Below are 26666 nucleotides of genomic sequence, written 5' to 3'. Positions count from 1 at the left end.
TAGAGGTAGATAATCAATTATTTTTAAGTTAAACTAAACTGTTTGAAATTTATACAAAATACACCATATTGTAAAATCTAACACTTTGTGCGTATAATTGTTACAACAAAAATTAGTGATAAAAAACGGAAGACCTTGAATCAAGTTTCGTTGTTTTATTCTGAGCAGGAATTAATCACTTATTAAACAGAGTTGTGTTTCCTTCCTCGACTCCTGTCACACTATGAACAGGGCTTGTTCGAATACCCTTGACTCGGCCGGTCGAGTGCACAAAATGACCTCAATGTCCTTCAGAAGTTTAGAGGTCAACAGCGGTACAACCTGAAAAAAAGCATGTCAAACTAATTAGGAGTTTGGAAATAATCCTAGAACTTATGATACTTTCAAAAGCTAAAATAAAATTAATAAAACAAATAGTTCGCAGAGTCGAAAAAAACAATTCAGAAATCGGACAAAATCGACGCTACCAGGACGTTGTTGATCCTATCTGGCTCGTTTCCAATCGTGCCATTGGAAGAGTTGGGTTCGTTGGGTTAATAAAGCTATGTACAAAATCTGTGAACGGAAAAAACCCGACTTGGCTGGTGGCGGCGGCAACAGCAAGTACTTTTATTCCAAAGTTTTGTATTAATGCCCGTACCTAACTCTCAGCCCAATTCAGTACTGATTCAGAGTCTATTTCAGGTCACATTTTGCACTGAATTTGTCTGATTCAGAGCTAATTCAGTGATTCATTCTGACTTATCTTCCAATTCAGAAGAATACAGAATATATTCTCTGAATTTTGCTCTGATTCAGAAAAACTCAGAAATCAACTCACAGTTGCTTCTGAAATCCACTTAAACTTAAATTTTCTCCGAAAATGTTCTGAATCAGTACTGATTGTAACTGAACTGTAGGTGGTCTAAAATTTACTTAGATATTATAGGATCAAATGGGCTAACGAAAGATTAGAATGTTTTTCGAGGGGAGTTGGATGATTGCCAGACTCCTCTGCGCTTGAAAATTTCCAAAGTATTTAGACATTTTTTTGCCACTTGGAATGTATTGCGTCAGCAATATACAAGCGATTTGGGCAGAGTTGAATTCTTAATAGTGAGGGATATGGTTGCCAAATTCCCTCAGACCACATAAAAGCATTATAAACCAGTTCGTCAGCAAAACAAACAGTACAATGCCTTTTGGGCAATTCGTTAAGATTTCCGTCTTCGCAAGAGGAGCACCGAAAAAATAAGAAAAGATTGTGAGGTTCTTATGATACGATGAATACCTTAGTTCGGACTAAACTCCATAATGGCGGTGTCATTGCGTGATTGAAACTGACCGTAAATTGTTTTAGAATTGTTTTCATTCTTGAAAGTCAATTTCTTGTTTCAATGCATTTGCTAAAGATAATTTTTATGAAATTCCTTATTCCAATTTTAATTATTTGCACTATTTTTTTCCGATTCTGACACAGTAACTGCTAAAAAGTTTACAATGTTTAGTTTGTTTAGATAAGGGGTGAAAAATTATTAGATAATTTTCTGATCTTCTACTCAATAGTTATAAATTAAACTCGCAAAAAACACTACTCAGAAAGTCAGTTTTTTTTTATTTTCAAACACCCAGGACATTTCAATTAAAAACTGAATATTTTAATAATCCAATAGAGTTTAAAAACTTCGGATGTTTAATTATCAGCATTTCTGTGACCGTGATTTGTTTAGCCTGTCACATTTAACCTGTTGGGGCAGACCCGTAGAGAGCTCTTGTTACAACTTTACGGACTACTTATTTATGCGCCGAAGACTTACCTAACTCTGAAAAATAAGCGGATCTGGAAAACACTTAAGTTAAACTTCTATTATAACGACTTTATGAATATCTGTTGCCGAAGTCAAAGGTACACATGTGGTATAAGTATATTTGAAAACGACTAGAGATACCAAGCGTTAGCTATTTAAAAGAGAATAGAGAGTTCTTTGTCAATTGAAAATTCATAGAACATATTCGTAATATCTCCTGCACCGTGATAAGATTTCAATTATGTCCCGCGCCAATTTGTTTCAGCACTCATTTGCTGGTCTTGCTGTGCGTTTTTTGCATACTCTGGTTGTTGACGTGAAGAGCTCACTGGCGAGAAAAAAAGGTGCTTCTTCTCATTTTCATTCTCTAAGTCAATACCATGTTTCATAAGCATTGCAAAAAATATTTTTTAAAAAAGAATAATTCTGGCAACTTAATTTATTTATTTTTTTTTCAGAATCTGACAAAAAAATTGCTATGCAATTTAAAATGTATAGTTTTTTTTTTAGAGAATGCGTCAAATATTGTTAGACAACTGTCTGATTTTATATCTCCCGGCTTTAAATTAAACACCTTAATTTGCCTTATCTCTACGCAACCTGGTAATTTCTGCACATTACGTCTTGTAAACCACATATGCTGAAATCAGTGGCAAAGTGAACATTGCAGACAAAATGTGAATAAATCGAAGCTTAATTTTTTAAATCCTGGATGCTAATTTTAGCGACAGTATTACTGCGTAAATTGGTTCCTGATCTTAATACAAGTTTGCGGAAAACAGCGGTTATGCTGAGCATATATACTCAGCACGATATGGTTTTAGTTTTGTAAGGACTAATCAATGAACGCTAGCAAAATTCACTAATTACATAGTACCGCTAAGATACGTTTTATGTAATGCAACTTACTTTTATCACCATATCTTACAAACCTCATGTTGTAAAATTAAATCCATGTATTTTTAAAGTCCTTCATTTTCAAATTTGTGTCTGAATAAACCAAAATTCTTGAAGAATTTGAAACAACTGATACTACTCAGGGGGTTTGTTAAAAAAATATCATTAACCTTCAGACTGGCGATGTTTTCTTTGATCTGTTCAACTGAAGAGGCACCCAACAGAACACAACTAACACCTTCGTTCTTCAGACACCATGCTGAAAAAATCAAACATTTAGCAAATTTTTTTTTACTCAAAACTAAAAACACAATTTATCTGTAAAGGTAACCATAGCATTCTTCTATATGTTATTGTGAGAATCCGTCTCTTCTGGGGCTGTGAAATTGTTCTGAGAAACATACAAATCAATATCTATTTTATCAAAAATTACACCAAAGATATTAGGACAAAGTATTAATGCTTTAGATTAATTTGAGCTATTCTTGATTTTGTTTACCAGCAATTGAGTTGTAAGCGGACGCAAACCGGAAATAATGTTGCTGGATTGAAATTTTTAACCATAGTCGAAGCAAAATCCATGCAGCCAAACAAATAGAATTGAAACATAAAGACATAACCCCCTCCCAAGCCCATAACACCCCCCCCCCCCCCCCCTCCCCCTCCCAAGCCAAGCCTTATCGCATAATTTGACTTGATGCTGCTGAAATCGTCTCAGAATAACCGCCGTCACAATACCTTTACAAATTTCAAACCATAACAATAATACTTGAAGTTAGTGGCTGAACTTGAAGTTAGTCAAAAAACAATATTACTTGAAAGAGCGGTTGAGGTAAGAATGCTAACCTATAGCTAACTGGGCAAGGGTACACCCCACTCTGCCTGCGATCAGATCCAACTCGTCCAGCTTCTGCTGTTGGATTCCATCATCCACTAACGCCCAATCACAACACAGATATCTTTTCCAGCCAATCAAGTTTTTTTGTTATATTTTGAGAATTGGTTCACTTTCAGATAATAGAAATTACTTTCATGAAAATCTGCAGATTAAACTGAAAACAAATATCCTTCTGGTTTTGAAGCAGCGAATTTGAACTAGGAAGTTAGCACTATTGCGTTTTATCAATTCAAAAGCAGCAGTCCAAATCTTGATAGGTATTTTTCACGATAGCAGCTGATTGGTTTTCAATATCAATTATTAAGTCAGCCTTAGAAATCAGAAAAAAAATTAGGTGGAAATTAATCACTACAGTTTAATAATGTTCATTAATCTACAGTCAGTCTATCGGGGGGGGGGCAAAATTCGACCTAACCTCCCCGCGGTGTCCCTTGGGGTAGGTAATTCATCCGATTGATGAGCTACCGAGGCTAAGGTGGCAATGGCCTGTGTTATACCATTTTTCAACAAACCATATGCATACACAAAATCACTCGATGGGGAGAAAATCACGAACATCAGACTTGCCGATGATACGGTTTTACTGGCCTTCGCGAAGCTCAAGAAACTGAAAAACGCAGCATGGAGTTGCATGCTAAAAGTTGAAAAAAGCTAAAAAGTAAAAATGGTTTGAAGACTAAAACTTTGATTGTCACCAAAAAGAACAAGGAGATCATACCTTTATTGAAAATCTCAGTTAACGGCGTGGAACCGGAACAGGTTCACAAACTCCTGGGCACCCCCCCCCCCCCCCCCCCCCCCCTCACCCACCTTGAACTGAGATACAAGAGACAAAGTTGAAATAAAAAAAAAGAATATTTCTGCTGTGAAAACATTCAACGACATGAGAACCCTGCTTTGCAATAAGAATATCTCCTTTTTGTGAGGAAAAATGATCTTGTCGTCTATGTTTTGGTCAATTTTGACCTACAACTCCGAAACAAAGACCATATAGAAAAATTAGCTTTAAAAAAGTTCATTGCGTTTGAAATTTGGTCTTTTTGCCGAATGCAAGGCCGAATGGACCCAAAGCAAGACCAAACAACATGTGCTAAGCAAACCACCAATATCACTCTATTCCTTCTAAAGAGCATACAGAACCGAGAGCTAAAATTCTCGGGACACATCATAAGGAAAAATCAGCCAGAAAGTTTGTCGCTAACGGGCAAAATCTCCGAACGAAAGTCACGGGGAAGGCAAAGAGATAGAGACGTATATTTCGCATTTCAAAAGAAACGCTAATGATTTGGTCCTAATGATGCATGACCGGCGCGCCTGGAAAGTGTATACTAATATGGCCGCCAATGCCTGAAGCAAGCTCGGTAAAAACCAGAAGGAAAATCTATAGTCGTTAATATCTGATGTCACTGAAAGTAAAATTGGCCAAATTCAATTTAGCTATGAACAGGTAACAGTCAACAATCTACATAAAATATTATTTTAATTTAAACAACACCCTCTTATTTATTTCGTGGATAGGAACATTACGCAAGTCTGGCCATTTTTGTGTGACCAGTTTTGGTCAGTTGCTATCTTTTACAGAGAGATGTAGAAAATATCACTGGAAAAATCTTGACAAAATGAGTCTATCCTTGAGGAGACTTTTCCAAGTTGCTATTTTTTGTTCGAAAAATGAAGATAGAAAATTTTTACTTTTCCACCTTTCCACGATTAATATGCCCTTAGTTATTAGAACATGCATCAAAGTTATGAATTCGCCAAATTCGCCGGCGGTCTCTTGAAATTCTACAATGCAGGATTGAAAGATCTATAATGGCAGGCTAATAAAAGAAAAATCAGAAAAATGCAACGAAAACAAAAAAAACGTTTCGTTTTCTGCATTCCAAAATTGTCGATTATGACCCGATATTTGAACTATCAACTTTCATAGATAATTATCAATTTGAACCACTAAAAATAATCGCAAAAAGTTTTGACTTTTATTCCTTAATTTGTTCGTTAAAAGTTAAATTCAAAGCTAATGACCAATGCAGTTTTTACATTGCTCTAGTATAGAAGAACGGAGCACAATGGAGTTATCTAAGGGCGGTTTTGAACAGAGAGCGTTTTATTTTTTATTTTTTATACTACGCCACGATCTGTCAAATAAAAAACAATTCGCTTATTCTCTGTTCCCCTCATATGCTTCCCTCAAACCCTCATAAAATTCGGACCCCACTTGTCTGGGGGAGGAACTATATACTCAAATGGGTTTTTTTTTGTTCAGTCAATTTTGGCCGATCGATATATTCATCGCAGAGAATTGTGAGTGGTATCACTAAAAAGCTGGTGCAGCGTAAAATTCAAACTTAAAAAGTTTTTTTTATTTTCGTTTTTTTTCCGAGGAGTTATCGAGGATTGATGTTTTGTGTGAACACGGGATATTTAATCACTTTTGGTGTGATTTTTCTTCAAATTAAGATATTTTCTATAAAAATAATATTTCAAGCTTAAATTTCTTGCCAAAAAATGAGCCAATTTCGTGTTCTTGATAGACTAAAGGCGATAAAAAAGACTAGGTCTGGTCTCATAGGGAGCTTCAATATCAAAAAAAATCCAAATCTATTTGAGAGCTCTTTTTTAATAAAACTTTTCTACATTTTTTTCGCTTTTTTAAGTCACCTGGAGACAAGTCACTTTTCATATCGAGGTTCCATTAGTGACAAATCTCCTTACAGTCAAAAGAAGTCCAATGAACAAAAAATTGTTTTTAAGGATTTGCTCATGTTTTTTTTAAATTCGACTCTGAGTTTTCGTAATTTTAAATGAAATTTTGAACTTCTTCTTGAGGTTTTACTTATTTCTTGGAGTCTTATGGCATAGACTCATTGAGTAACAGTGCAATATGTTCCGTAATGAGATTTAAGTGAGCATATCTAATGCATTGAGTGGACAGCTAAGGGCTGTTAAGACTTTAAAAATATTTTTTTTGAAAATTTTTCGAACATTAACCAATCTTAAACCTAATATCGTGAACTGTAAGTCAGTCTCTGTGATTACAGCAATCTCTTCCGTCCTACTTCAATCAAATTTGATCTAGTTGGCTGTTTTATCTTCTAACTTTTAGTAAAATGACTTCAATGACACAAGATTTCGAAAAGTTAAAAATTTTTTTTTGGACATTTTCGTATTATTGCTTACTTTTGAAATCTTATCACATTGTCCTAAAATTGACAGCTCCTTTTGGCATCACTAAGACGTTGAATGGATCAAAGAAAAATATTTTAGAGAAAAACTTATGGTTTCAATTGGCTTCGACCTTTTCCTCTCGCACTTCTCTACTGAATTTTTGGTTTTTGCCTGATTTTGTTGTTGTTTTCATAGTCATAGTACTTGTTCTGATGTTTTATTGATGACCTATGCATGACAAACATTCTCATACCCCTATTAAATCATATTTTGGCGTATTTATTGACTTCCGTTGAAATTGTTTTGAATTTATTAGCTGTTAAGAAAACAAAAATAATTTTTCAAAATTTTTTTTGAAGATTAACCAATCTTAAAAATTTCGTGAACTGTTAGTCAGTCTCATCATTGACAGAGCTCACTTGCTTTCTATTGAAACTAATATATTTTTCGTTGGAGGTTTTATCTTCTAACTATTGATTATATGACTTCAATAACCCAAGATTTCAAAATTTAAAAAAAATGCTATTTTCGTATCATTGGTTACTTTTGATCTCTTATCACATTATCCAAATATTATACACATTATCGAAACATTTTTTTAATCCCATTGGCTTGGAAAAGAGATTCAGTGGATCACAGATAAAGTTTTCACAGAAAAACTAATGGTTTAAATGGCTTCGAAAGTTTCTTCTCAGTTTTTTCTCTTGAATTTTGATTTTCGCATTTTGTTGTTGTTTTTCATTGTCTTAAGACTTATTGTGATCTCATAATGGTTATATATGCATGACAAACATCTTTCTCCAGCCATGGTGTTATTTCTGAGCGCAGTTAATGACCTCCGATAAAAGATTTTGAGGTTAATGGCTGTTAAGATTTAAAAATAGTTTTCGAAATTTTTTGGAACATTAACCAATCCTAAACTTTTTTTCTTGAACTGTCAGTCAGTCTTAGTAATTTTTGGGATCCCTTTTTACTTCTAATGCAGTCAAAAATAATCTGGCTGGCGGTTTTATCTTCTACTTATTAGTTTTAAAACTTCAATGCCACTAGTTTTCATATATGTTTTTTTTTAATTTTCGGGTACTTTTTGCTATTTTTTTGTCCTTTTGAAATCTTATCACATTATCCTAATACCGATAGTTTTCCTTGGTTTAGGGAAGACGTTCAACGGATCATATTTAAAGTTTTCAGAGAAGAAATTATGATTTAAATTGCTGCGACACTTTCTTGTGGCGTTTTTCTACTGAGTTTTTGTTTGTTGCCTGTCTCTGTTGTTGTTTTCATCATCAATAACTTGGTGTAAAGTCATATTGACCAAATTTGAATGGCCAACAAATTTTTTGTCCCATGGAAGCATAATTTGGCGTTTTTAGTGGATTCCGTTGAAAGCTAACGAAATTAATGGCGTTGATACTACAAGTTTTCTCAAAAATTTCGTGGTTCTATTGTATTTGTTCATATTTGATTTTTTGGTACTATATTGATAAAAATAAGAATCGCATTGCGGTTAAACAGTTAATTGAACATAGAAAAGTTTTTAGCGAAGCGTTCATTTTTTAATGCCTTCGACACTTTCCTCGCTCAATTTTTTTCTTGTAATTGCAGTTTTTGCCTGTTTTTGTTCATCAGATAGCCGTAAATTAGCTGAAAAGTCTCTAAGGCTTGTAATTGAGGATTATGTTAATGATGATAATCAGTCAGTCAGTTTATAGCTTTTATTCTTAAATATTATGATGTACATTTTCAAACATTTTCCAAACTTTTCAGTTTTTGTTGTTCTTTTCGTCAAATTGTGACTTATTTTCATCAATGAGAGGTCACATCCAATTTTTATGTATTCCAAAAAATAACATATCTACTGATACTATTTCTTAACGATGCTTTGTTCTTTGGACAATATGCGTTTTTATAAACGGTTTTGAGCGGTCTTTTTTTGCGCTTCTTTCAGAACAATCGTGTAGTAACAGATCCCAATGGTTTACAAATGTGGCCCAAAATAAACTTATTTAATCTGCCAGTATAATTCCTGCAGCTGAATTATTAGAAATAGGAATTGAATTGAAAATACATAATATTCAGATAATAGCTAATGATTTTAATGGTAGCAATAGTTTAGGTTTTCGCAAATCGCTTCTAATTTAAAATGTTTTTCTTTAGTTCGTTTCTAAGGCTTAAACTTCCCGAAGACAAAACCTTTTGGTTTTGTAGTAACTTTTTATCAAGTTATCAAGGATTATTTAGTTAAAAGATAGTGATTTCTAAGACTTTTGAAATTTCTTGGTTTAAAAAATGTTGATTTATTTTTAAATTTCGCCTCATTGATCGTTCTCTTTGTTGACTTGTAACATAGTCTCACTAGGAAAACTTTTCATCCATGTATAGTTAGGAGAAATTAAATTTTTATAGTTAAAGTTTTATCTGATGTATTTTGACGTTGTTACTATGTGCTTTTAAATTTAGATATTCAGTTTTTGCCGTGAAGTTTTTGTTTTTGCTAATTTTTTGAGCTCAGATCTCATTGACGCTGTAATAAGGCGTGGCATTACATAATTCAATTAGTAGATAGATTGTGTAACGATTGTTTTAAACTCAAACATCTATTTTTGTTATTTCTTCATTTGGTTGACATTTAAGTCAAAAATGTAGATGAGCTCGGGTCGGAACGCACATTAACGAGCCGCTTTGTTGGTAGATAGTAACACATCCTTAGCTAATCACAGCTGTCGGCAATCATCCAGGTTTGTTATTGTTCCGATCCCAGTCTAGTGGGTGGGGTGGGGGGAGGAACTATGTACTCAAATGGGCTTTTTGATAATATGTTTTACCGAACAACTTTCATTTAAAACAGACCTCAACAGACCTCAAGAATCAAACTGTGTTGTAATTATTCTTGTTTGCCTGTTGTGTGAACAAGTTTAGACTTGATGTGAGAAAATCCTTTCAGAGTTGCACGTGATCCAGTGGGTATAGTTCCCCCTTTGTACTTGTTTGTCAACAAACCTCCCGATAGAGGTGACCACGCCATTGCTCCGACACCTGAAAAACAGTAGAAAAACAAAAATATCTACTTTTAAGCAGCAGCAAATTTTTTAATTCCTCGAAATAAGCCGGCTAGAAACTCGCTAGAATCTGATGCAAAAGCGGACGTCAGTCAAATCCACAAAATGTGTTAAATTTACTTGTACTAACAGAAGAAACAGATTAGGCTGATATAATCGGAATTTAAACTGATCTGGGACATTTTAGGTATGCCTCTGTGTTGTTCAGCATTCACATATTTTTTTTGCAAAACTTGAAAATCGTTCCAAAAAGTGAGGTGATTCCGTGCTCAGAAATAAGACAAAATTTCATGAAAAATATATCATAACGTTTCGAAAGTCTAACTTGCTGTTTTTCTGTTTATTTGTGGTTTTCTGGCCAACAGTGACAATACCACTTTACCAATTATCACTTAGAGTCATTTTTATTCACAACTGAAAAAATGGTGACGTTAACCTTGCAGATAAGTAATGCTAAAAGGGGTGATATCCGTCATGCGCATTCACGAATAAACGTAACCCAAGTTCAAGATTTTGAGCACTGGCATGAAACAAAGTTCGAAATTATTTGGCTTATAGGCTCACCCCATAAGCCTTGAAATCATTTAGTAACTAATTGAGGTCCAACTCAGCTATTTAATTATTACTGGTGATTGTCTCCTTAATCCGCAATTAGAATGGGGGGGGGGACATTTCTGAAATCCGTTCTCCTATTTCAGTCTAGTTGACAAGTTGTTAACTATCGCGGTTAGTAACAGTGGGCAACAATGACGGCAACAAGGGCGAAGATAGGTACGGACAAAATTGAAGAAACCTTGTGAGAGAAAACGGTCGACTTGTTTTTCATTGGTAGCTATGATATGCCAAATTTAGCGCACAAATGTTTTTTGTATTTACCAAGATCAGCGAAATTAAGGAAAAAACGCGAAGCAATTTTAAACATAATGTCCAAGCTCAGATTGTACTAAATTTATTTGGAAAACAAAGCAACTACATCAGATATCGAAGTGTCACCCTAGACAACAAAAAACAGAAGAACATTAGAAGTTTTCATAAACCAGTGTAAACATACTGAATTTTTTTCGATCATAATTATGATTGTTTTTATAGAGTGATGAGAGGTGGAATTAAACGTATTAAATAAAGTTTTAACAGAAAGAAGTAAGAACTTAGTTAAAGATGGTCACATTCTACTGGGTAAACAAAAATAGTCTTTTGAGTTTTTTTTAAAGAAAAGATTGATCTTAAAGTTGAAATGGAGCTACTTGTTGATTTGTTGACTGTAAAACACAGGGTGAAAAAAATTTGAAAAACTCTCTGAATTGATCTTCTGATATTTTGCAAATTTTAGCTCAAAACTTAGCTAAAATTTCTTTATCAAAGGAGCCGATGCAGTAAGTTTTTTGATAGTTCAACACAGTCAGCGCAATTCAGATTTCTATGCCATGAAACGCACATTAACAAAATTCAGCGCAATCAGCGCCTTTTTTGTTAAGTATGCACCGAAATTGACCCTGAGCTGATTGTTGGACCCACAAAAATTAAAATAACGGGAAAAATTTATGCGAATAGGCATCTCCCAGGTCGAGGTTTGGCGGTGAATTTTCGTAAGAAATGCGGTGAAATGCGGTAAAAAAAACAATTTCACCACGTATTTCTTACATCTTTTTGCTGTGAATACCGAGAACGCTGTGAAAATATTTAATTCACCGGAAATATTTATTTTCACCGCAATCTCGGTATTCTTACAAAAAAGACACTTCCATACACGGGTTCGAAACTCTTACTACTGTATGTCAGCACCTTCTTATTCGACTGCGCCAACTGTAATTTACTTCTATGATATTTCTTGTGAATTTAATTAGAAGTTGGAAAACAAATGCGGTGAAAATTTGTAAGAAATGCGGTGAATTATTTTTTTTTCACCACATTCACCGCATTTCTTACATTCATTTGCCACAAAAGTCGATGCGGTGAATTTTTGTAAGAAATGCGGTGAATTTCGCGTTGAATTTTTGCAAGAAAGGCGATGAAATAAACACAAACCTCTAACTTTGATTTGCAACATTGAAGGAAAAAACATGGAAGGAAAGAGTATAATGCAAAGAATACTTTTGTTTGTGAATTTTGTTCAGCTGAGGAAATTTTATGGACAAAATTAGTTACCTATTTTGTGGTAAAGCTCCGGCATTTGGGTTTCAATCTTAGCCCTGTTGAACATGTGGTACTCTGACTGGTCTGCAATTGGGGGGATGAGGTTGAACTGTCTGGCGACACAGAATGCCTCCATGATCTCAGAGGCAGACCATCTACATGTACCCCAGTAGAGACACTTGCCACTGTTGATGAGCCAGGTGAATGCACGCACTATCTCTGATATTAACAGAATGAATAATTACAGATACTGAGATACTGATAGTTTGGCAATATTATCAAAATATTTAATTTCCAGAGCAATTATACGGCTGCAGTGTTCCAAAATACAAAAATTTTACCACGAACAAACGTTTCGTCGCGAAAATTTTCTTTTATTTAGATTTTGTAATGTGTTCTGGACATCTTAACAAAAGACTTGTACACTATAGTAAAATTTATGTTTTTGAAATACCACTGGACAACAAATACTTTGATTTGATACCATTGCAAAGCTATGAGCAGCAGCTTTGTAACCCATAAAAAAGCCCATTCATATTGTAGTTAGAAAACAAATTAGAAATCACTAACAACTATTCGACATATTTCAAAAATTCTAGTTCTTTCTCAATTTCCTAACTCGGAAACATTTAAAATCAACTCTTGTAAAGTGAATAAAGCACATTAGACATTATCGTAAAGCAGATAAAATAGGAAATTTTCTCTTTCATTTTTGTTCTCTCTGGAAATATTCCCTTTGGAAATTTTTCTTTGCAATCAATTTTTCAGTTTTTTTGACGAACAAAATCTGACAACATTTTAAAGGTCATAAGTTTTTCTATCTGATCATTACTTTGCCAAGATGTTACATCATAGAGCGGAGACTTTGTCAGAATTGAGAAAGATATTGAAGATTGGGGAGAAATTTTCTATACGAATTCGGCGAAACGCAATTTTGTTGCTGTAAGGGAATATTTAATTTTTAACCAGAAATAGAAATTGGTCCCCCGGCAGTTCCAAAAAAATGGAACCCAGAGTTTGTTGGTTTGATTGCGCAAAACTAGAATTTGCAACACCCATCAAACGTTTGGGAAAATTTTTAAATTTTTTTTTTTGTTGGCCATCAGACAAACTAAAAGAGTAGCTAGAATGGATGATTGGCTCTCTCTAAAAAATAATATTGAAAAATTAGTCTTACAAACTTCTGGAGGCATAAACTTTTTCATGTTTGTCACAAAGAAAATTGAGGTTAAAGAAATAGTGTTTTCAATTTAATTTTCATTGTAGGTAAAAATTTGGCCCCGTCACTAGATAACTTTAACAACTGATTTATAAGCAAATTGGCCAGAAATTAAAAAAAAGAACACTTGGCAGATTCGGACTTTTGTTGCAATGTTTTTTTTCGAAAACTTATGAGATAAACATAAAAAATATCGCAACAGCGCTCTGGAATTGAACAATTTGGAGAATGTTAGAATATCGATCAAACTATAGTCATAAACTTAGTGAGAATTAGAAAGAAAGTTTAACTTACCAGATTAGAAAGACAAAAGCAAATTGATTTTAATCAGAGAATTTATATAATTCAATCGTCAAGAAATGGTGCTTAGAATCAATATTCGGTTCAAATTGGTGCATCTAGATAACTAATATTAGAGTGAGATTATTTGATGTAAAATCTTCCAGGCATGTATTGAATGATTATGATACCACCGGAAAAGTAAACGAATTCTTAGAAAAGTATAAATGCATACCATCTATGGTATCCCTTGCGACTGATTTCAGAGAAATTTGCAGAAGCAAACCATATTGGGTAACTCTTGCGACCTCCACTGTAATTCATGATGGTAAGATTAGTTGTGTATCTTGACTTTCTCGCACTGATAATGGGTATATATACAGATGATTTTGGAGCCTTTTTCATCCCCAAAATCAAATCACCATCTTGATCCAATAATCAGATCTCTCCTGTAAATCTCTAAATTATGAGAAATTAACTTTCTACTTAGTTAAAAACGCTTTTATTCCGCTTGCGAAAACCCATAACCCAACAGCTTATGGGCACAGCAATTTTCTAAGTCGCAAAACTAATTTCTAAAACAAAATTAAATTGTTGTTGACAGTCATAATTTTTTTCTGCTTAGTACCTTTTCTTTTCACAACTGTTTTTTGCCAGCTCCAACTACGATAAATCAACAGACAGTGAAGCTGCTGACCAACACAGGAAAGGCACAGGACTTTCCAATCTGGAACAAATCAAACAGGACCTTCCCATCTGGTGCAAAATCTACAAGCACTACTTGGGACAGAGGAGCGACCCAATGAGCCTGCACCACTAGCCAATGGGGCGAGAAATGATGAAAAGAAAAACCACAAGGAGCTGAAAGATGCATATGAGAAGGAAGTTGCAGACATCAAGGAGAAACGGAACAATATGTGGTGCCACCTGGCACTGACTCTAGATGCAACAACACTCATGCTGATGAAACATGACTCTGTGGGAGATGACGGCATCGGAGATGGAGCAAAGGCTTCGAAGCTTTTGCAAGAGATTTCAGAGTGTGGAGACGAGGACAATGGTGACTTTGGTGGCACAGCTTGCTCGAATGCATCTCGAGGATGCTGAAGATTTGGATAGTTTCTTCATCAGAGGACAGGAGTTGCTCACAAGGCTAAAGCAGGGGAAGCAGGGGAAGCAGTCTCAGAGACCCTCTTCAACGCCTTGGTCCTCAATGGTCTGCCAATGAGGTATGAAATTTTTGTTATACAGGAAAGCTTTAACCCGGCAACTAACTTCACAGAGTTGAGGAAAAGGCTGCAGAACTTCCATGAGAGCACAGCACGGAGGCACAAGGGACAAAGTGGTTCAGTGGCACTGGCAGTGAAGCGTGACTTCAAGAAGGGACCCAAGAAAGGAAACTGCTTTGTGTGTGGGATCCCTGGACTGCAGGAGGAAGTAGACAACATAATGCAGCAAGTGTGTTGAGAAAGGTCACATATACAGGGCATGCAAGAGACAAAGAGATGGAGGCAAACATGAGTCAGTGGCAATGGGTCCAACATTTGCTTCACCAGACGAGGAACACTGGGCAACTCTTACCCAGTGGAAGACAGAAGGCATGCTGGGGGACAGTGGTTGTACACATCATATAGTGACGAACATCAATGCGTTCCTGGAATTTGTACCCATTCAATCAGTGGTTAGAAATCTCAACGGAGAGGCTTCCGGAGACTTCCCAACGGAGGGCAGAGGCTGTGTGAGGATCAGCATACTCTCAAATAAAGAGGAATTCCAATGCGAACTCAAAAATGTTTTGTGTGTGCCGGAATATTCTTCAAACCTCTTATCAGTCTCAAGATGCACGGAGTGGGGACATAGCTTCACTTTCGAGGAAGGAAATAATTGCATGGAACTCCAGAAGGGAACTCGGGTAAAACTAACACAAAGAAATAATTTGTTTTACTTACCCTGCAGCGTTCTAGAATTCAAGATGAGTTCCATCAGCGTGAAACTTGACAGCGCAAGGAAGTGGCACAGAGGATTGGGTCATTTGAATCAAGCGGATGTGGTCAGGAATGCACCAGAGACAGTGGGGCAACTCGACAATGTATGCGATGTGTGCGCATTGGCCAAGATCACAAAGACTCCAGTACCAAGAGTGGCAGAGACCAAAGCAGAAGAGAAGCTGGAGAGGGTGTTCACAGACGTGATGGGACCTTTCAGAGTAGAGTCACTGTCAGGGTTCCGGTTCTGCATTGTGTTTGCAGACCAGTAGAGTGATGCATTGGCCAGCCTGAAGAAGTTTGTTCTCAGTGTTGGGACGCCCAAGAAGCTGACACAAGACAATGCGAAGGAGTTTCTCTCATAGCAGTTCAAGATGTACTGTATAGATGCAGGCATTATACAGGAGAAGACCATACCAGAGACGCCACAACAGAACGGGTTAGCTGAGATGTGCAACAGGACACTGCTGGAGATGGCAAGATGGTTGCTCATTGACTCGGGTCTTCCCAAGATGATGTGGGGAGCAGCAATTTTCCAAGCAACAAGAATCAAGAACTTGGTTGTGAGACAAGGAGAAGAAAAATGGCCAGCAGAGCTGATGCGAAGTATAAAACCTAAGCTTTCAAATAGTAAACTATGTGTTTTTGGTTGCACAGTCGTCATGAGGAAGCGGTAGAGAGATGTCAGCAAACTTGAACCCAAGGCACTGTAAGGAAAGTTTGTAGGTAACACTGAAGGAGACAACGGATACCTGGTGTACGTACCCAACACATGCAAGGTTGTGGCAGTTCGAGATGTGATCATCAAGTAGTCTGAAGTGGGCTCAATCCCTGACAACACAGAGACGCCTGACCTACCAGATGAGGGGTCACAGCAACTGGGGATCTGGCACTCAGATGATAGCCATCCAGACGATGGCAACAAAGAGGAGCAGGGCACATCTACTGCAATAAAGGGGGAGTGGCATGACGCAGAGAGCGTGAACACTCAAGAAACGACACTGAGACGAGATGACTCAGATGTTGAGGAAGCAGCACTGGATGAAGAATCTACTGCAACAAGAGGGAGTCTCAGAGACTCACAGTCTTTGGAAGACAGTGAAACGGAAGACTTCTCACAGACAGTTGACTTCTTTGAAGAGGCACTGGTGCAAGCGGACAGGGCAAAGCCCAGACGAGGGACACGAGCAAAGAATGTTCCGCAATTTTTTGGAAAAGTCAGGACCCATATTGCTGTGAATGAGGGTGACTATGTGGAACCCAAAACAGTCTACGAAGGCAAGCAAGGTGACCATTGGGACCAGTGGCACCGGGCAAAGAAAGACGAGGTCAAAGCACTCAGAGCCAACGAGACTTGGAACCTAGTGAGACCACCCACAGACAGGGACGTCATACCGGGCAAATGGGTCTACAAATTGAAATTGGGACCCAGTGGTCAAGTGGACAAATACAAAGCACGCTATGTGGCAAAAGGCTTCAAACAGGTGGAAGGACTGGACTATTTTGAGACTTTTGCGCCTACCTGTAAGCCAGAGACATTCAGGATTCTACTTCAACAATCAGCGAAGCAGGGCCATGTAATGAACCACTTTGATGTCAAGAAGGCTTTCCTGCACTCACCAATAGGGGAAGAAGTGTATCTGGAACAGCCAAAGGAGTTTGTAAAACAAGGATCAGATGGGGAGAAGTTAGTATGCCGACTGAATGAATCAATTTATGGTTTGAAACAGGCAGCTAACAAATGGTTTAAGGAACTGACAAACTTCCTACTGAGACAAGGATTCACAAGAAGCTGGAATAACTATTGCTTGTTTGCTAGCACAGAGACAGAGGGTCACACTTTCATCTTGGTCTGGGTTGACGACACAATAGTGGCATCAAGAAGCATGGCAGTGATCTCCGATGTCAAAAAGGCACTCGAAGTAACATTTCATATGGAAGACAGAGGGAGATTACACTGGTTTCTAGGTCTAGGAATCAGCTGAGAAGAGGGCAAAGTCACAGTCAACCAAAAACGCTACATAGAAACAATGCTTGAGCGGTTTTAAATGGATCAATGCAAACCCTCAAGAACTCCAGCTGATTTGAATTTGAAATCTCAGACAGCACAGAACGGAGACGAAGAAGTGGACCAGAGGATCTACAGAAGCTTGGTTGGATCACTTCTGTATCTGGCCAAACAAACGGGGCCAGACATCGTGTTCACACTCAATATTCTGTCCAGACACATGAATGCACCTACCAATCAACACTGGATGTGCGGAAAAAGACTTCTGCATTATCTTCAATGTTCAAAATGTTTAAAACTTACTTACACAAAAGAAGCTAGTTATAATTTAGTGGGGGAAAGTGATGCAGACTGGTCTGGTGACGTGAACGAGAGAAAATCAACGAAGGGCTACTACTTCAAGCTCAACGGACGTGGCGCAGTACTCAGCTGGGGTGTCGAAAAGCAGGCCAAAGTTGCTCTTTCTTCATCAGAAGCAGAATATCAGGGCATGGATGGCAGCAGCAGTTCAAGAAGCATTATATCTGAAACAACTTCTGGAGGATTTCGACATCCAACAGAAACATCCAATGGCAATTGGAGATGACAACCGGAGTTGTATTAAATTCTGCCAACACCCAGTCATGCACAAGAGGAGCAAACACATTGAGACAAAATTTCACCTTATTCGGGACAATACGGAAGATTGGACTATTTCATATCATTACGTTCCTACTGACAAAATGGCAGCCGACATCTTCACGAAATCTTTACCCGTACCGAAGGTGGAAACATTCAGAACTGATTTGATGGGAACAGACTCTACGCAATCAGCTCAAGTCTGAGTGGGGTGTTAGAATATCGATCAAACTACAGTCTTAAATTTAGTGAGAATTAGAAAGAAAGTTTAACTTACCAGATTATAAAGACAAAAGCAAATTGATTTTAATCATAGAATTTATATGAATGAGCCGTTAAAAAATGGTGCTTAGAATCAATATTCGGTTCAAATTGGTGAATATAGATAACTAATGTTAGAGTGAGATTATTTGATGTAAAATCTTCCCAGTATATATTGAATGATTATGATACCACCGGAAAAGTAAACGAATTCTTAGAAAAGTATAAATGCATAACATCTATGGTATCCCTTGCGACTGTTTTCAGGGAAATTTGCAGAAGCAAACCATATTGGGTAACTCTTGCGACCCCCAATGTAAATGATGTTGCTAAGATTAGTTTTGTATCTTGACTTTCTTGCATTGATAATGGGTATATAAGCAGCTTATTTTTGAGCCTTTTTTCATCCTCAAAATCAAAAAACCATCTTGATCTAATAATCAGATCTTTCCTGTAAATCACTAAATTCTGCTGTAAAATATCATTCTTGTTATTCTCTCATTTTGAGAGATTAATTTTTCTACTTAGTTAAAAACGCTTTTATTCCGCTTGCGAAATCGCATAACCCAACAGAGAAATTTTTGACGATATAAAAATTATTGCGCAACCAATAAGGTAACTGCTCTACTTTACTCATAAATTTTAAATTTTGCATATTCAAAGTGCAACAGGATTTTTGGCATACTACACCTTTGGTTGCTCTGCGTCCACCATGATTCAATGTACGTTGCATTGAAACAGGTTCTGGTAATTATTATTTACTGCAAAAACGGCTCCTGCTTCAATCCTATCTGAGATATCAGAGGAATAACTGTCTTCCAAATAACTAATTTAGTGTTTGCTCTTAAGAATCTAAATGTATCTTGATGAACCCAAAACGGGCCGCTGAAAAGCTTCGCAATAAAGATTTTGTATTTGAATTATTTAGCACCAAAATGCCGTCCCTAGACGAGACCAGATGTTTCTCTTTCAAGATCTTGCTAGAAATCGTGCAAAAAATGGTTATCTTGCAAAACCTTGCAAGACGATGGTTATCTTGCAAGATCTTGCAAGACGAATGGTTATCTTGCAAGATTCTTGCAAAAAAATATGGAAAAAACAAAAATTTACCTCTGAGTGAAGAAAAAAATTAACCAAAATTGCAGCGCAAATGAAAACGCAATCAATCGTAAACAAAATTGAGGGTTTTTTCCAAACTTTGGTAAGTAACATAGCAGTAAGTGCCGAAAAATGAACACTAAAACACTTTGAACAACGTGGAAGTAAACCTGTTGTCGGGTGCTTCGTATTTCATTTTGGAGAGTTTTTGAGGCAGGCCACTGTAAGTGGCGACCTTCATCTTTCACTACCAAACGAAAGGAAACCAACAATTAAACTGCGCAATACTTGAACCAAGAATTGTCAAGTCTTGGTTAAGACATGCACAAGACTTGCCAATTATTGGCCGAGACTTAACTCTAGACCTGCCAAGTCATAAGACCTGATTAAAAAAGACGTGCCATGTCTAACAAGTGACATGATCAGAGCGCTGATACAGTACTGATCCAAGACTTGCAATTTCACAGAATCTGTACTGATTAGGACTTGACGTTCATTTCGGGCAGTAGTACTTAGAGTCAACTAAAGTTCTGCCCGATAGACGCAACAACTCTGCAATATATTTAAAGAAGAATTCGGAAAATAAATTACCAAGTTAAAATCCTACTTAAATTAAAAATTTAAGATTCTTTATCAGCATCCTTAAAAACATGGCCGGCTTCGGATTTTAAGTTTCATTGTTTTTGTAAACCTTTAAAGCTAACTTGCAAAACTCGTCAGAGAGTAGCAATATAACAAAAAAGGATTAAAAGTTTTCAGAACTGATTGATTTTGCAGCTTAAAATGTCAAAAAATGAGAAGAAATGCATAACCTTTCACCAATTTTCCTTCGCTTGCATTTTTGGACGTTCTCTTTGAAAAATACTCAAAACGTTATTTCCAAAGATATTTATAGCATATATTTGCATAGCATACTTAATTGATTTTTACAGTAGTATATTGTGTGAGATTTAGAAGCTATAAATTGTCCCGTTTGAAGAACACCTTTTCTGATGCTTTATTTTAATATTTTTTTTAAAATGTTTTTTTTTAAAATTTTGTCGATGCGCAGAATATATGTACATTTAAATATTGCAAATTTTTAAGATTTTTCAGTCTAAGACTAGGTCACTAAGATGTAGGACGGTTTTTTTGCGCAAAAAAGGTTATCTTGCAAGATATTGCAAGACGAATGGTTATCTTTCAAGATTCTTGCAAGACGAATGATTATCTTGCTAGATCTTGCAAGATTTTGCAAGAATCTTGCAAGATCTTGCAAGATAACCATTCGAATCCAACTAGGGGTATTATATTCTCTGATAACATCTCCAAGCTGTGGGCATCATTGTTACCCATAAATGCTATGTATATAATTTGTTGTTAGAAAGCAAATTGGAAAACACTAAAAATTCTACTACAATATATACTGCTAAGCAAGTTAGATATTACGGCCACGCAAATAAAACAAGAAAAATTTTATTCAATTTCGCTTTCTCACTGCACTTATTCTCTCTGGACTTATTCTCTCATCAAAAGTTTCTGTTTATTAATTTTCTCAAAAAAAATTTTGGGCTTTAAAATTTAATAATATGTTGTCAAAGGTCACATGGAGCAGTGATTTAGTTTGATGCTGAGGAAAGATAATAAAAATTGGGAAGACTTTCTATATCTACACGGAAACATTCATTTTGTGCTCGGTTTAATACTGAAAAGAATTTCAACCAGCCAAAAAGTTATTTCTCCAGGGCAATGAGCTTTGAAATAATTGTGACTAACAAGTGGTTTGACAGGTAAGTGAGAAAACACACAAAAGTTGAGAATCTTTGGTTAATCGCCGTCTTTTATTTCTTTAGTCTGTAACTCGATCCCAAAAATGTAATTTACATTTGGGGTTGACGTCTTGTAGCCAAATTTTAGAGATTCAAATGAAACACATTTTGACAGATGTGGGAAAAAGTTTCGAGAATTGTCTTTGTTGAGCGTCCATTACTTTAAAAGAGTTGTTAGTGTGGTTAGTTGGCTTTATCAATCAAAAAATGAGTCTAACAAACCTCGGGGGGGGGGGGGGGGGGGCAACCGTTGTCAGTTTTCTATTTTGCCTCTCACGATTACAGCTCCAGAACAAGTATTTTCAAAATAAATTTTAATGAGGAAAAAAAACGTTGTTGCCGTTGCCAGATGACGGCAAAAAAAATGACTTGTGAGCATTATGTTGGGAAATCGCAAAAACAAGGAAGATTCGTGGGATTTTTATATTTTTGATATTGTTTATTGTCCAAAAACATATGAGTTGAACAGAAAAAATTGGCTCAACTCGTCTCTGAAAAGGAACGATTTAGAATTTTTTGGAGGAAAAACACCATCATGTCACCAAGGAGGTTTCATCTCCGTTTTTATCGGAGGGCCTCAATTAAATTATACATATGGCAACCCAGTTTTCGTTACACAGATTCCTTGGTTACTGTCCATCCACAATGTTTCAAGCTACAATGCATAGAAAAATAAGGTGGCGGTCAAGCAAGCCGATAGGCAAGCAAGCCGAATTTTGAAAATGAGGTCAAGTATGCCGAAAAATTTTGGGATACAGGTATTTTAAGTTGCCCCTGGCGGGCTGGTGGGCGCGCTTCGCGCGCGTCGCTGCTTCCCCGCGATAACCGGCCCGCGATTTCCGGATTACATCCCACAGCGGATGAGAGGCATGGCCATGGACAGCGGTCCGCTGAGGCCCGTACCCACTAGATGTCTAAAAATTGAGGTAATTTTGTTTCTTCGGTGCATTGGAATACATTATGCAGTATAATACTACGAGCAGTATTGATTGTAACGGCTAACAATGTATTATTTCTCATAGATTACATCAGTATTACATAACTTTCGGTTTGCTTTTCTGTCGGCCTACTTTTACTTCGGCTTCCTTTGCGTTCGCCGAAAAATAACCTTGGTTACTATTATTTGGTGCACAACAAATTTGCTTCAACAAACTATAACAAGTTTGCAACAAACTATAATTGGTCAACAATTATTTTATACCCAATCAACTCACCCTCATAAGCATTCAAATTTATATTTTTATCCACGACATTTATTGGCAAATTAAGTGCGATATGAAAAGACTGAAACAACCATTGTAAAAAATTGTATTCACATTTCTGAGCATACGACTGGTTATTTTGAGTTCTTTTAAGGATATTCTGCTCCCCCACTTAGAAGGCGCTTTAATTTGTACTCCCCTCAAGCTCAAGTGCTATTTTTCGTATATTAAAGTGCTATATAACAACGCAAAAGATGTAATGGGGGGGGGGGGGGGCTTAAAAACACTGGGAGCGGGGCGGGCAAACAGAAGGGATCCGAAGAACGAAGCGAAGTGAAGATTGTAATTGTTGAAATTTCAGATGAACTTGATTAAAAGTATGAAGCATGAGAACAGATTGAATTTTCTGATTATTTTCTGATTTGAGGTACAGAAATTGAATATAATGTTAATCGGAACAAAGATTTACAATTCTATCATATTCCTTGAAAAAATAAAAGATTCTAACCTTCCATTGGAGTGTTGAGGTCTGATTTGTTAGCAAAGACAATGTCCACATAGTCCAATTGTAATCGCACCAAAGAAGCTTCTAAACCTGTCACAGAAAAAACACCCAATTTCATCATTATTTAATCCAATTCTTGGATCCGATACGTCTCATATATGAAATATCTTAGCAACCATAGGAAAATCAGATAAATATCAGATAAATAATTTTAGTATGGCATGTATGGAATCATAGATGGCTCGGAGATACAGGTTCCGAGAAAGCTCAACCCGGGTATATTTTTCAAAAGTTTGCTTCCACAACTTTAGAAGTAAGTTTCATTTTTTGTCCCAACTTTGAACATGCAAATTTCGCTCATTTAAATCAGATATGCACAATATTATGATTGGTACGAAATGCAGTTTCGCTTTAAATGTCAAAAATCTTTCTTTTTTGCCTTCCTGTGGCTAATAATAAGCTCAATGTATTAATTTTTTTTACAAAACGTATTTTTCGTTAACTTGGTTATTTCTACCTGTTTTTTTTTGTTTGGTTTTTAGAAATATCAAAAAACTTTCCTTGCAAATTAAGTTTTAAAGAAATATAGAAATATGTTTGATGAAAAAATTTTTGAAAGGAGGTTCTAAAAGTTTTTCTCTAATACTACATACTTACATATTACTTATAATCCAAAATGAACTTGTACATTAGACATTAATACTGACAGTTGATTGCCATATTCGGGTCTTTCCCATTAACCCCCCCCCCCCCCCAGCTTAGTGGTCAGATAACCTATAGCCCCCCCCCCCCACAATCATGGTATTTATACCATAATGGGGGGCTATAATTTCATGGGGGGGCTATAATGGGAAAGACCCCCATATTCTTATAAGGTCACGTGACAATTTACCCAATTTGCCAAATTGCCCTATTTATCCCAATCGATCTTTTCAATGAACTACCAGTTGGTTCTTTTGTGATAATTCCATATATCAAGTCCCACGGGGCCGCAGAGTCTTGTAACCTAACTTCATTAAATTATAGATTATCTAACACAGGCATTTACGATGCTAACTATTTTCTATGATAATTCAAACAATAATTTTAAATTTTGTGCTTTTTAGCATTGGGTTATTTTGTCCTGACACCACTTATAAGTATATTCAAGACAAAGGAAGAAATTTTTCAGCCTAAAAAGAAATATCGAGATAACTACTCTACCTTCAACGATGTGCTTTCGAGAAAGTCCACATTCCGTTACTGCCCTAAAACAAAGTGTACAAATAACTTCCAACCAAATTTTTGTTATATCGACAGTTTGAATTGCATTTTTTGAGTTTTTTAAGTAGTTACCTTTTAATTGGATAGATTGGAGTGAACGAATAGTGATCAGATTTCACTTCAAATTGGGTAAGAATTTTATCTAAATTGTGTTGACAATTTTTTTAATCGGCGTAATGTCTCGTTTCTGGAAAAAAAATAGATTGAAAAAAATTTAAAACAACATTTGCATTTACTAATGCCCTTCGCGGCTGAGTTTTAGTGTCAAATGTGCATAATCTCTTCATAACATCAGAAATTGTTGAAAAATTGCTTTTAGTTGAGACGTTTCATGGTTGAAGAGTGGCAAAACCTTAAATTGGTGCTTCTTTACCTTTATAACCCCATCCGTAAATTTATCTTAAAGGGGGCAACAATTTTGTTTGGGGTTATAATGAGAACAACCCAAAAAATCCTCATTGTTACAAAAAAATTGATTGCCATAAATGCTTCAACTTACTTGCCTCCCCAGTACAGCTTTGTGGCCACCACGTATGAACTTCTTCTAAAATAAAAGCAGCAAATGTTTTTTTCCAAGAATTTGGTTCAAATTATTAACGTCAAATTGAACAGTCACAGTCAAAAAATCCTCGGACTGCATTTTAACCTGTTTTTCACGAGCATTTTCAGTTAACAACCCAATTTGTTTGTTTCGGTTTTTATGTGAATTGACTGTTTAAAGAAAGTAGTTTAGCTTCCTTATATTTTATGAAGATACCGAGAGATTTAGTGCAAAAATTCGTATACAAATTTGCCGGTTTTAAGTAAAAACAGAAGATTCAAACCCATGTAAAATTTTGTCAAATTGATTATGCCTATATAATTTGATATTAAATTTTTGCTTTTATGAATTCGCAAGTTGAACCAATTTTACACGGGACCGAACGTGCAGCTTTCTATCAAAAACTGTTAAACTTCTATCCAGATTTTTTCAGTGACTACACTTAGCATCATTGTAGTTTTAGCATCCCCGATTAGCGGTCTCCGGAGTTCATAGTCAGGTAAAAATTTCGTCAAGTTTCAATATTTGCGGGGTAAATATTGCTAACCTTGTGTGATATTATTATGTTCTTCTTTTCCAATGAACCAGCGTATAACTGCAATCAGCAAATAGTTATGCAATCATGTGAGTCATAAAGGTAGTTTCGTACCACAAAACGGCTTCTGCATAAATTGAACTTCAGATTATTTATATTTACAAGGACATCAAAGTTCATTTATTATAACTTCATTTTATTAATTTTTATGTCAACGAACTGTTTCGACTCTCGGGTCAGGCTGAATGAAAACAAGTTGATAGCTTAATTATACACTAATTTCGATCATACTAATTAATATACAATCATGCTTAAAATTATAATTTTTAGCCTCCTTTTCGTGTTGGTTATATTTGCATCGTCTCAAGAACAGCAGCGCCCAAGTGCAATAAATCCTAACTCGCCAGTCATGAGGGATTTCTACTACCCGGATCCTGCAGCCTACCCATTGGCAAAGCGTCCCCGCACATTTGTACCCCAACCGAGTCCGTTATCCAGAGGTAGGAGCTAGTTAAGGGATTTCAAATTCGCGATGACTCCAATTGAACCCCCCCCCCCCCCACCAACATCGCCAACTACGCACCTCCGGTCGATAAAGGTCCTTAATTGATACACTTATTTATTTAAATAACCTGATATGAGGTTGGACTAGCTAGGGTTATCACGAATAATACATAGCAATACGATTAAGTTTTCATAATGCTATTTATTATTCGTTATAACCCTAGCTATTCCGAACTCATACCAGGTTATTTAAATACCCGGGTTGAGGAAAAATCGGAAAAATATGCAAGATAAGCGGTGAAAAGTTGTTTTTTTTCACCGCAAATTTCGTAGCTAATTTTGCGGTGACATGCGGTGAAATTATGTAATTTCACCGCTATAGTAAGCGGTGAACTTGCAAAAATTCACCGCATTTCACCCACCTTACAATGATTGGAACCTCTCACCTCCTGCATGTCATCCACTCTTTCTTCCACTGTGCCATCTTTCACTTACTTCTAGTATTTTTGTTTTGAATATAAATCAAATTCACTCTACTTTCTGGAAAACATGCGCGGTAAATTTTGTAAGACGTTCGATTTTAGCGGTGAAACGTGGTGATTTTTTGTAAGTTCACCGCTTATTCCAGCTCATTTATTTTCACCGCATTCACCGAATTCACCGCATTTCTTACAAAATTCACCCAAAAACCTCGACCCGGGTTTGCGTTGAATCGCGGTGAGACCTCGACCCGGGTAAATTTTGAAGCAATAATTTTTTCATATTTTACTGAAAACCATAGTTTTTTCAGGGAGGGAGTTAGGCAGACAGTTGTACCTCAATCATTTTGCGATCAATTCTTTTTGTAAGAAACTTTGATTATTTTAGGCAACATTCTAGGCATAAACCAACAAAAACA

The 26666-nt window shown here is 36.3% G+C and overlaps 1 protein-coding gene across 1 annotated transcript; it reads right to left on the bottom strand.

The window, feature by feature from the left end:
- On the bottom strand, positions 1 to 25400 carry LOC142343881 (voltage-gated potassium channel subunit beta-2-like). The gene is made up of 9 exons (XM_075395258.1): positions 25277 to 25400; positions 24688 to 24732; positions 24129 to 24172; positions 22929 to 23015; positions 11955 to 12161; positions 9672 to 9786; positions 3531 to 3643; positions 2855 to 2943; positions 1 to 321 (listed from the first exon to the last, which is right to left on the bottom strand). The coding sequence occupies exons 4-9, from the start codon at positions 22933 to 22935 to the stop codon at positions 217 to 219; spliced, it is 636 nt and encodes a 211-aa protein (XP_075251373.1). The 5' UTR covers positions 22936 to 23015; positions 24129 to 24172; positions 24688 to 24732; positions 25277 to 25400; the 3' UTR covers positions 1 to 216.
- Between the last annotated feature and the right edge of the window lie 1266 nt (positions 25401 to 26666).

This window comes from Convolutriloba macropyga, chromosome 8 (genome assembly GCF_964194025.1).
Source record: "Convolutriloba macropyga chromosome 8, txConMacr16.3, whole genome shotgun sequence".
NCBI classification, from domain to species: Eukaryota; Metazoa; Xenacoelomorpha; order Acoela; family Convolutidae; genus Convolutriloba; species Convolutriloba macropyga.
The sequence above is the reverse complement of the archived record's forward strand: the minus strand, read 5'-3'. Positions and strand labels throughout refer to the sequence as shown.

Excerpts from the sequence above, each read along its gene's own strand:
- LOC142343881 (XM_075395258.1), bottom strand. Across the intron at positions 9,787-11,954 it reads GGAGCTTTACCACAAAATAG|GTGTCGGAGCAATGGCGTGG; the intron begins GTAACTAATTTT and ends ACTGTTTTTCAG. Across the intron at positions 322-2,854 it reads AAAACATCGCCAGTCTGAAG|GTTGTACCGCTGTTGACCTC; the intron begins GTTAATGATATT and ends GCTTTTTTTCAG.